This window comes from Lasioglossum baleicum, chromosome 7 (genome assembly GCF_051020765.1).
Source record: "Lasioglossum baleicum chromosome 7, iyLasBale1, whole genome shotgun sequence".
Lineage (NCBI taxonomy): Eukaryota > Metazoa > Arthropoda > Insecta > Hymenoptera > Halictidae > Lasioglossum > Lasioglossum baleicum.
In genome coordinates this window covers 15,950,266-15,962,683 of record NC_134935.1, presented here as the reverse complement: position 1 = coordinate 15,962,683, position 12,418 = coordinate 15,950,266, and the positions used below count along the sequence as shown (strand labels likewise).

The following is a 12,418-nucleotide window of genomic DNA, read 5'->3' as shown; positions in this document are numbered from 1 at the left end:
CACCCAACTATTTTTTCAAATCGATGCAGAAAAATATAATGAAAATATAATTGTGTAAGTTTTGAGATATGTACAGCGGATCTACAAATTAGGGTAAAGGTGCCAGTGCCCCACCCAGTTATCGGACACAAAACAAAAGAAATTAATAAAAATAACATGAAGTATTACATAATTTTTTAAAATAACATTAATGTTTCCCCTTCGTATATAAATCAAAAGTATTCCAATAATTTCTGTTTAAGATATAGAAAACGTTATTTAAAAACCTTATTCTCCGAGACAACTCAATTTTTAGTTTCCGATTATAGAAAATGCTAAGAAACTGTCATATACCGGAGGATAATAAAATAATGATTTCATTGTGCTAAGGCACAAAAATAATTAATTTGTTATTACAAATTTCTAGTGTCCGGCAAATGGGATCAGAAGTTTGGATTAAAACTTCGTTAATATTTCTTTTGCTTTTTAACAAAAAAATTGACGATACAGAAGAAAGGCTGCTAACTAATCGTTCATCAAAATTAATGCAAAATAAATTACAGGTGCCTTCAAATTAATAAAAAACTAACATAAATATCCGGTAATTGGTACCTCTACCCTATTTGAACATAAAATTTTTGATTCTCGAAAAATTTACGATATTTTGAGTCGATTTTAAAGCTTGAAGATTCTAATTTCGCACAGCATTGTTCAGTTTCCTCCGAGACATTTTCAAATCACGTAAAAAAATAGTTGGGTGTATTATTGGGTTGGCAAGTTAAAGTAAGTTCGGAGTTTTAAGGTGAAACAATTGAATCAATGAAATATTTTCTTATTTGTTCTTTTTGACAAAAGATCATCGAACAAAAGGGGAAATCTCTTATTCATTAAAATACCGAAATTACTTTCTTGCCAACCCAATATATAAATTAGTTTGTGTACAGTACGATTCAGGCGCGCGTGGCAGTCTCGATTTTGACTTCAAATTCAGACTTCAAATTTCCTGAATATATATATATATATCAGTTTACATTGTTTTGTGGTCGTATGTATATGTACACGCACGATGCCAGTAAGAATCCGCCAGTGTCAGCGCAAAACAAAGCGATTGGCCTGATTTCTTACTGGCTCTCTCGAACGCTTGGCGAGCATAATTCGTAGAAAATCGATTACAAAATAGAAAACGCTGATACATGAGGATTACGGGGAAACTCTTATGTACAACACACACCCAGTCTCTCTCTCTTGCAAGTCCGAGTAAAATATATGTACAATGTGCAACGACTCGGTGAATCGATTCGACGATCACGAAAAGTGGATCGAACGTGGATTTCCATGAGTTATTAACTATTGGACGGCGGTGATCGGGTCCGTTCTGACCCGGAGTATCAAAATTAGTGTTATAGTCTGTTTTCTGGCGAGTGATTCTAATTGGAAGCTATTATGTTAACCTTTATGCACTATGCAACTGTATTTGAGCGAAAAGTAAACTTTTGGTTTAATAATGTTGTTGTGGACATATGTATTTATTTATATGAATTAACTTAGTGCAAACTGTTTATACAGGCTGTCTAACATGAACGTATCACCTCGGTTATAATTACTGCATTCTTCATTGAATGTTGCGTGATGATTCAATTAAAATGAACAGGGGCCAAGAAAGAGTGTTTGAAAAAAATTGGTAAATAAATTTGTAGTTGGTCCCACACACTATCAATGATGTGCATGTCAATAAAATCCACAGTCCAAAAGTTAATTGATCTTTGATCCTGGATCGGAAAGCGTTTTAACGCTGGTTATCAGCTGCAACGGTAACATTGATCACCGGGACGGTAATTATTATTCTATAATTGGAAATTGTGCTGGGAATGGTTCAAGGTGTTCGTGGACATTGTATGGGCCGGATGGGAGGGTGCGGGGGTGTACAGACTATGATGAGAATGGGATTTCGCTCTGGACAGCTCACTATAGCGGTCCTGTTCCGGCGGAGCTACCAGTAATACTGGTCTCAAAGACAAGGACTTCCGGGATCCTGCGACGCTCTGCGCTTCGTTAACGTATCCTGGATTCACCTCACCTGCAAAATACATTTCTTTTTCAACACTGCTGTCATTTTTCAAAAACAATTTTCCTCGAGAAGTCGCAGCAAATCATTTAACAAAACCGCGACTGAAAAACGAACACTAGACCGCTAAACATTCGCAGTCTAGAGATGATTATCGACCATTGGAAAATTCTTTGGAAATCAATGAAAGGATTTTCTCGCATACTGGAGTTTTGAATGACTCTTCAGGTGTTGGGAAATTTTTAAAAAAATTGTACCTTTGTACAGGGAGCCATTGTTGAAAGGCTCCGGCTGTAGCCTGACGTGTCTCGACGCCAGAATGAAAGCAAGCGCTGCTAAAGTAGCGGCATCGAGTGCCGCGATCGCTGCTAACGGTATCGCCCATCTAACGGCGCAAGCCCCTGGATTGTATCTGCCAAAGAAAAATTTATTATCGTCTTTTTCCGTATTGTCTTGAGGAAAGCTGAGTATATATATAATATAAGGGGGCTCATGCATGGTTACCTTATAGCAGAGTTGGGCATTAATCAATTAACATTTCAACCAAGATTGATTAATTAATATGTACGATTAAGAAAGGTAATCATTCAGAAAAATGAACGATTGATGAAGTTAATCGTCCATTAACGATTGAAGTAGAAATTTATTCGTCAATCATTGATTAAATTCTTGCCCAACTCCGCCCTATAGAAATTGGTATAGATTATTATATACTTTATAAATGAATAACAAAATGAAAGAAGGTCCACAAATTAATTAGTACAGCAAATGAATTGAAACAGACCGAACAATGCCCGAACAGCGAAACGTTTCGCCATTTACCGAGCAACAGCGAGTCGAATTCGATTCTGTAGTTGGAAGCAAGTTTATTGTACAGACACAGGGGATCGGATTGACAAAGTAATTGATACCTGGATGCAGCTGCACCGCAAACGGCTCGTATTATCGGCGAATCCCATCCGAGCGGATAGACGCAAACTCCGATCGCCATGGATATCGCTAGAAAAAGCAACAATTTTCACCATTTTAAGGAGGTAGACTCGATTTTCTCATTTCGCATCGATGTTTTGTCTTATTTAGTATTAGTATTAGTATTAGTATTTACTATTAGTCTTGGACAGAGTTGGGCAAAATTTTTATTTCAATAAAATCTTTGCCCAACTCTGGTCTTGGAGAACAATATGTCATACAAGACGTCCTCCTCTTCTATATGCGCGAATATTTTAGCATGTCGATTGGAGCAACGCTCTTCCGAAGGCTGTAATCGCTATAGTGCAAGGCTGCAAACGCTATCGTCGAATGGAAACGAACGCGTAACAACGATGGCATTTGCGAACAGTACCCCTACACGCGGATGTTGCACGCAAACAGAGGTCAACAGTGAAAGGTAGTGGGAACCATTAGCTTTTCCTACGCTTATTTATCATCTTTCCGCGAGGTGCTCACGACTCGGCTGCGAATCTTTCTGCGTTTATATGCGAGACTATGACATTCAAGGAAAATCTATTGTATAAGGTTATTCAGAGGCATGGAAGTAATTGTGAAATAAAATAACACGACATTTGAAATATTATTTCAGAAGTGTCCTAATCCGACAGCGAGAGGCACGGAAGTAAGTTTCATCGGAGGAAACGGTACCGCGGATGTCGGCACGGTTCCACGCGGACAGGAAACGTTCTTTTGCGATTCCACGATTGGCGGACGATTGCCACACGTTACAATGCGCCGAGAGTTGGCTTCTGGGTGAAACCGTTTTCCTCTTGGAAGAGAACCGCCTCGCATTTCGAGCCAGTGACTTTCACTGTCCGCGGTATAAGCGAGCCGGAATCGTCGGTCATGCCGTCGATCAACGACCGATCGACTGTTCTAACTTTCATCACGGCCGCGACCATCGTTGTTCTTACGTAAAACGTTTACTTTTACTTATGGTCGCTCTGCGGTGTCGTTGTTGGTCAAGATGGGTCGCGTTGTTGCCGCAGAACACTTTCCGACAGGCCGAAATAATTCAGGAAACTTACAGGAAGATAAGAGATCAAAGGATTCCCTACCTAGATCTAAAAGAGTCCCGCAGAATATAGCATCCTCAAGATGTAGAGTTCAAAGTATAAGGAAAGTTGGGGGATCAAAGGATTCTGAACCCAGATCTAAAAGAGTCCAGAAAGATATAGCACTCCTAAGGATCTACATACAGTTCAAAGTATAAGAAAACTTAGGGGATCAAAGGATTCTCAACCTAGACCTAAAAGAGTCCCGCAGGATATAGCACCCCTAAGGATCTAGAGTTCAATGTATCTGGAAAATTAGGAGATCAAAGGATTTGAAGGGACCAACCTAGTGATAAAAGAGTCTCGCATGATAAAGCACCTGTAGGGATCTAGAGTTCAATGTATCTGTAAAGTTAAGGGATCAAAGGATTCCCAATCTAGATTAAAAAGAGTCCCGGAAGATATTATAGCACCCCTAAGGATCTAGAGTTCGAAGTATAAGAAAACTTAGGGGGTCAAAGGATTCTGAACCTAGACCTAAACGAGTCCTGCAGGATATAGCACTTGTAGGGATCTAGAGTTCAATGTATCTGGAAGTTGGGGATCAAAGGATTCCGAACCTAGGCGGAACAGAGTCCTAGGCGAAAGGATCTAGAGTTCAATGTATAAGGAAAGTTAGAGGATTAAATAGTCTAGAATCCAGGAACCGATAGGCAAGACTGGTTGACTAACAGTTTCCGCCAGGCTCCTTACGATCCAGGAACTGGGGAAATCGCGAGTGCAACGAGGCGTGAACATTATGCACGTAATTCGCTACAGGACGAATCGAGCGTGTCAATGGTCGTGAACTGGGTCAACGGTACTCAGACGGCGACGCTTTACAAACGTAGCCGCGTTTATGGTCGTACGTGGACGGGCCGATTTACCATACCTCGACATTGACTACGGTCGTCCGATCGCCGCGGCCATGACAGATTATGCGGTCTTACGTTGCACAGCGCGTTGAATGCGGTAGTGTCTCGATAATAGGCACGCGTAGAAACAATGTGAAATATCTCCCGAACTATTAATTTCTTTGGCGTTGAATCAGATGATATCAAAAGATTCATAGCGTGCGACTTAAAAATAAAGTGCAATTGCACTTTGCGACTGCACCGACGTATTTACTTAAAAAATTGAACTGCTGATGATATAGAGCTTAATAAGCGATGCAATATTGCTCTCTACAATTTCTTTTCTAATTAAAGTAGAAACGGAGTTATGGCTTTGCGTAGTTACTAGATTCATCTTGTGCTACCTGTCGAGGTAAAAGTGCGCCTACGATGGAGACACTACTGTGATTTGTGAAATTGTGGCCAAAGAGAAATTTACTAGTTCAGAAATATATGTCTGATCCTTCGCCAACGAAACTTAAATGGTGGGAACGAGTCTGCGTCTACTATCGAGACAAAAATGCATCCACTACCGAGGCACTACTGTAATTTGTAAAATGATGACCAAAGAGAGAAATTTATTATTTCAGAAATGTACATATGTCTGTTTCTTCGCCAACGAAACTTAAATGGTGGGGATGAGTCTGCGTTTATTATCGAGACAAAAATGCATCCACTACCGAGACAATACTGTAATTTGTGAAATGGTGAATAATGGAGTGATTTCACCGCGGCTAACGGTGTCCCCGTAGAACACGTGCATCGCGATCGACAATGATAGGTCTGTCGCAACGAGAGCGTGGCACAGAGTCGGTTGCATCACTTCCTGACCCGGTCGCGTCGGTGCATCGCTTGCATCGCTGCAATTTTCAGCTGCGCCGCGCGCGCTGATAACGCGTTACGCGAAAATTACCGCAACAACCGAGGAGAACGGCCACGCCGACGTTATACTTTCTAAAACGATGCTAAACGCCGCTGAGTCTCTGTCTTTGCCTTTGGTCCGGTGTGTTGGTTATACAACGGAGATGATTACGTTAAACAGCCCCCTAATATTTCCTTTTGACTAAGGAGTTTCTTTAACCTTTTACGGGGGGAAAATTGTGAAGAGGATTTCAAATAGAACTGAATGAGCATGTCGTTAGCAGACTACGAATGTTTATGCAAAATAATAATTTTCTATCTTAATTACAACTAACAGGAGTCAGATAAAAAATTTCTTTCCTTTATAATTTTAATAAGTCTGAAATTCTTTTAATTTAAAAATATATTTTCTTAATTTGATTTTAATCTTTTAGCTATTGTTTGAAACTTCACTCGCTTATTTCATCGTAAATGCATAATATAAGAGAGAAAATATAAACGGTGGATAGAAATTTTCTCTTTTCCTTGGTTGAAAGTATGAACGTGTTCTAAATCGATGTACGTAAATGTGCATGTGCGAGAATTACCTGACACGACCTGCATCCATGCGCAGAGATAGAACACGGTGGTGCTCTGGCAGAAGAAGAACAGGAGCATGGCGCAAATTGTCAACAATGCGATTATGACAGCGACGCCCACCAGGATCGTGCTCGCCCTGAATGGAACGTTCACGATCGTCGATAAATCGTCCAATCTTCCGATGCATTCTTCTCCGAGTTCACCTGATAAACACGCAAAGGGAAAAGTTATTTTAAAAGATCTCAGGAATCAGCACTTTTACAGAAACACATTCTTGGGACAACATGTGCAATGATTAGACAGCGGATTTTATGCATTTATGACAAAAATGAGTAGGTGCAATTTAAAATTAGATGAATTTGGGAATGCTGTTATATTATTTTCAACCTACTACACATATTAAGGGGGTAGACTCGTTTCTAGGATTGCAAGGATGCCGGATGCGCCATCTCATTTCTCAGTTAAACAAAAGATGGGGTTTTCAGTAGTCACAAGATCAATCTGGGCCGCAATCGCCCTCAAAAGCCCTATTTTTACGTTTACGAGGCGTATTTTGCATTATTTATCGCAGCTTTATGAAAATACCTATACATATACACAGCTTTATGCTTTCAAATAATGCGAATTACACCTCGTTGCGGCCTAGATTGATTTCTTGGCTACTGAAAAATCCCATCTTTGTAATCCTAGAAACGAGTCTACCCTCTTAAGAAAGAAAATAACTGTCTATTTCACTCCGGTCTGTGTTGCAATTCAGGTAGGAAATTTTTATTTTGATTAAAGATCCGCTGTCTATGATGAATGGAAACTGGTTAATTGTTTGGATGTTTACCATTGCCACCATAGCTGCACCTGGTCCACAGACCAAACCTGCCAGGGTTCTCGTGTTCCAGGTCACCGAGCCATTCCGGTGTAACAAAAGCCACAACGCCGATGATGGCGTAGCATATGGTGAATATACCCCATAGGACACCAATCGCTTTCGAATTACGGATGTAATTCGTCGCGTACATGTGCGAGGACTCCACGTACTCTATCTTCGACCCCATTCTATCGAGAAAACCAAAATACTTTATTCCCTCCAGACTGCAGAATTCAATATTTTACAAGAATCAGAACAAGAGAAATATTTATCTCGTCAACCAAAATGTTCTTTATGGCGAACACGAACTAAACTGTGTGTAAAATAACAAGTTCCACGCCATTGCTATGATTAGACTGTGGGCGTTATGCACGCATGGTAAAAACGATATGTATAATATTTACACTACTGTGCAAAAGAAAGAAGCACCCGGTCATCTTCATATAATAAAAATCAAATGCTGTTCGTTGGTCACGACATCACGGGAGAACGGCTGGACCGATTTGGCTAATTTTTTTTTAATGTTCGTTGTAGTCCGAATCAGGTTTTTAGATTTAAAAAAATTGGAAAAGTATCACGGAAAAATGAAAAATTCGGGAAAACTAAAAGTGCTTTTAGAATCATATTTCAATACAACAAAAAAACGAACGTCGTAGCTTTTAATCAATATTTCAATAGAAATTTACATTATTGACGTCTGTTTGCATTATCGACATTATAAATATTTAATAGAAAGGCGTAAAACATCAAATAAGAACACAGTAAGTTTTGAAAAAGGATTCCGCTGTCTAATTGAATAGTTCTGAGAATATGTGTTATTGCAGATTATCTAATACTTCAAATGCAATAAATCAATCATTCTACTATGCAATTTCTACATAAAGATATTGTTTGTCATTATACATATGTATGTATCTTATAATTATGCTGGGTGCTTCTTTGTTTTGCACAGCAGTGTACACGAATAAAAATTGTAAATTTTTAAATATTCTGTTTTAGTTGCAAGCGCGTGTGCGAATAATGTTCCAGATAAGATATGGATTCTGCAGAGCTGCGCTGCATTGTGACACTGTCTTTCAGTAGAGTTTTTACTGTGCCCAAGTGTGTTACGAGCACATAAACATCCGCGGTCTAATCGTTAACTATTCATTATACGGGACAAGCTCATTAGAAAGTAAGAAACGCGCAACTAAAATAATGTATCGTATAAACGACGTACTTGTAATCCGCAAGTATGCAAAACTTCGAGACCGTGTATAACGGATTTTTGGAGACATGTGCGTCACGAGGTACATACTATTATTTTTCCGGTTCAACGAGAATTTGAAATTCTTATGTTTAAGACTTTCTCTTATCCCGTAGAAAGGGAGGCTTGGGGTTTTGATAAACCTCGCAAAACGACGTTCATGTGAGCTTCCTTCAAGCTCCAAAAATTGGAGTTCACTTTTGTTCAACACATCATCGATTGGGTAAATATTTTTACCCGACTTGAAAATTAATTTTCTTACTGAAATCCATTAAATGGAACAAATTCCGTTCTCCAAAATTCATTGTCATCATTAGACAGCGGATTTTTATGCAATTTAAAAATGTTCTACCTGACTTTCAACAAACTGGAGTCAAATGAAAATTTATTTTCTTTCTTATTATGTTTGATAGGTTGAAAATAATATAATAGACTTTGAAATTCTTTACTATTTTTAGTTGTACCTACTCATTTTTGTTATAAATGCATAAAATCCGCTGTCTAGTCATCATTGGACTGTGGATCTGTCTAGATATTTATTTCTTCATCTCTGAATAATTTTGATAAGTTCATTTCTAAAGTGCACAATCTTTTTCTCCAAAATGCATCGAATTCCTTCTTCCACTACCTTTTCCTCCAACCTTACGATTTTCAGTTTCTGGCACCAACGAAATAACCGGAAGTCTCCAAAGACACACCGCGAATGACCACAATATGTATGAGTCGTGAGACAAATCCGGATCTACCAAAGAGTAAACGAGCCATCGACCCTCCTCAATTTCCTCTACCTCCTTTTCTCGCATCGCGTTTCCATTTCTGACACTACCTGAATCACCAAAAATTACACGAAGACACTCGAATTAGCACCGAAGACGATCGCGATATGGATCCGACCGTGGGACAAATATGAATCTCCCAGGAAACTCAAGAGCCTGGGAACTTTGATCCCCAGCCGAAACACTATCAACTCTCCCCGAAATCGAATCCTTATGATCTCGGAATCACCGGAAGAGATGACTGGAATTTTAAATTAAATCAGCATTAAACTGAGTAAACTGAGATTGTGAACAACTTTTTAAAACTTAGAGAATCTCTGGAATTTTAGAGAATTAATGAGATCTTGAAGAACGGATGGAATCTTAGAGGATCTCTGGGAGAAATCCTACGCAAGTAGAAGTTAGAAGATCTTGGAAAATCTCTAAGAGAATTTCCGAGGTTTTCTAACAATTTCTTAAATCGTGGAGTAGCTCTAGGATATTGAGAAATGACTAAGACCTTGGAGAACTGCTGAAATCGAGGTTTTGGAGAATCACTGGTATTTTGGAATATCAACAAGGTTTTGGAGAATCACTGAGATTTTAAAAAACCTGTTTTGCGTCTTCAAGAAACCCTGGGATTTTGGAGAATCACTGAAAGCTTGGTATTTTGAAATATCACCAAGGTTTCAGAGGATCTCTAGTAACTTGGAAAATCGTGGAGGTTCCGGAGAATTCCTTGAACTGTAAAGAACCTATTTCAGAGAATAGCGAGGATCTCGAAGAGCCGCGGGAAACCTTGGAGAACCACTGCAGCCTCGGACAGTTGCTGGGAGAAGTCTAAATCCAGACGGCACGTACCTTCTTTCTCGCGAAATCCGTTTCAGGACACTGTCGAAACCATGGACACGACTATCTCACCGGCGACGGAGAAGTTCGTAGTCACACCTGCAGCGAAGGGCTGCACTTAAGGGTTGCACCAAGGGACCGGGGAATCGCGACAGACGGAACCGTGACAATCGGTTGCATCGGGTTGCACGTCGGCGCGAGTTGACGCGGCTGATCACCTCGAGCGAATGGAAAATACGTGTAAAGAGGACGCGAGACCGCCGTTGCTGCGCGTACACCTCAAGATGGCTGTCCCAGGTAGACCGAGCACGCAGGTAGGGGACTACAAGCCACGAGCAGAGCCGAGAAGCTGCCGAGACGAAAGAGAGAGACGGGGTTCGGGGCCCGGCTCTGAATGGGGCCTCTTACTGGAGCCTCGGAGAGAAAGGCGACAAACTGGTGGGGGTTCGATTCGTGTGCTGGCCTCGGGACTTGCCCATTATTCTAATAAAGCCGCCTCGCTGATTGCTGTGCCAATTACAGTAACGTCTCGATAAATGTAAAAGAGATGTCCACAAAACATTATTTTCAATTATTTCCGTATTAAAATTTTATTAACGTATTCGTGATAGTTTCCTTACTAAAACGAGTCCAAAAATTACATCATTGAATTGAATACTCCGTTTTCACTTTTGGTAAAAGCGATTCACTTCGTTAATTGCACAGCTGGAGAGACATGAATTGAAATGAATTTTAAAGGAGCATTCAAAAGAGTAGATTGTGTGTTCGTTGTATGAGAAAAATTGGCTTTTCCTGTTCCCAGAAAATTGATAGAGAGCGACTGCAGTTTCCGATCTCACCAATTCAATTGTTTCCGAGATTACCTGCGAACACATTCGTGATAGTTTCGACTATGTATAATACTCGAGCACAAGCTTCTTCAGCAATACATGAAACGTTGCATTAACAAAGAAAATGTGTAGAGAAAGGAAGGAACGTGTTTCACCGTGCTCGGCGTCAGAAGAAAAGACTCCAGTTTCCTTCTGACATTTAACACTGCTTACTGTTCCCGCCTACTTCGAGATTTCTTCGAATGTCTGCGACTCAACCATTAGTTGATATCACTACTCTAATCCTTTGCATTATAATATCGTGTCAGACTAATCTACTAATTCCCACATTTACTCTAGATCCATTACGGAACTCCATTACAGGATTATAATGAATGCACAAAAAATCTAAATGCAAGAAGAATTTAATAATTGAAAAATTCCTTGTAGTAGAAATAAAACAGAAATGTCAACGACCTTTCTCAGTGTCCACGTTTCCTGATACTTTTCTTCGAATTTGCAAATGCTAAAATATTGAACGTTGAGCCATTCGACTACGCGAAAAGTCAACGCGTTTCACAGACTCTCTGTAACCTGTTCTTTAGGCGTCACAGTATTGTGCATACTTTCCCGGTGACGCGTTAACACAATGCTGACTGCACGCTTCTACTTTTATCGCGATCTGTCCAATGCATCTGTACACCTTCATCATTCGCATTGTTCTTATTGGAACTCTCGTAAAATCCTTGCAATGTCCGCCTTCGTTGTAGTCCGGAAGATTCCGTCACAATTAAAGCGCTGGACACGTAAACGAACCTATTTCTCTCAAGTTTATTGACCATTAGTATAATCTGACCGTTAAGGCAGCAGACAGCGTCTTTATATTCATGTGAAAAACGTGCAACTTTCCTTGCTCCGATTTCTACAATTTTGAAAGTCAAGCGGCCGCTAATCTGACTTGTGCGTGTGCGTGAAAAATTCAGTATCACCTTCTACTGCCGTTTCATCTGTTATAATCAGTTATAATTGTAAATTGTAGTTCCATTGCTATGCGTGTGAAGATAGATATCATCATATATGTATAATTAGACAATTTATTTGGGAGCATTCCCCACACCACCGACCATCGACTGTAGGTTCTGATCCAAGCTAAAGATGTTGTACGATCTGATCGAGGCTAGAGATGATCACTAGCACGGACGAGATACTATTGGCATACTCTCTGTGCTATTGGCAGTCTCGTATCTAGACAGTATTTCAGTATCTCGTCGGTGGCACGGTCATTCAGCGACATAGGCAAGTGAACACAGGTGGGCGCGGGGATAATGTGGAACTTACAGCGATCTGAAATACCACAACACTAAGAGTTCTACCACCGACGAGATACTCGTCAAGTAGAAGAAGAATGATTTAGTATAGAATGCTCACATTACCCATCCTGTAATTGCCTTATAATACTATCACCGACGAGATACTATCTCGTCTCTTTACCTCAA

General features: G+C 40.0%; 1 protein-coding gene across 1 annotated transcript; it reads right to left on the bottom strand.

The window, feature by feature from the left end:
- Positions 1 to 117: 117 nt before the first annotated feature.
- Positions 118 to 10,505, bottom strand: Lhfpl (LHFPL tetraspan subfamily member 5 protein). Its single transcript, XM_076428061.1, has 6 exons — positions 10,126 to 10,505; positions 7,234 to 7,451; positions 6,410 to 6,604; positions 2,956 to 3,043; positions 2,302 to 2,456; positions 118 to 2,056 (listed from the first exon to the last, which is right to left on the bottom strand). The coding sequence occupies exons 2-6, from the start codon at positions 7,448 to 7,450 to the stop codon at positions 1,824 to 1,826; spliced, it is 888 nt and encodes a 295-aa protein (XP_076284176.1). The 5' UTR covers position 7,451; positions 10,126 to 10,505; the 3' UTR covers positions 118 to 1,823.
- Positions 10,506 to 12,418: the final 1,913 nt, after the last annotated feature.

Coding starts and splice junctions, on each gene's coding strand:
- Lhfpl (XM_076428061.1), bottom strand. CDS start 7,450: ATGGGGTCGAAGATAGAGTACGTGGAGTCCTCGCACATGTACGCGACG. Junction 2,457..2,955: donor TGCGGTGCAGCTGCATCCAG/GTATCAATTACT, acceptor TTTCTTTGGCAG/ATACAATCCAGGGGCTTGCG. Junction 2,057..2,301: donor CAATGGCTCCCTGTACAAAG/GTACAATTTTTT, acceptor TGTATTTTGCAG/GTGAGGTGAATCCAGGATAC.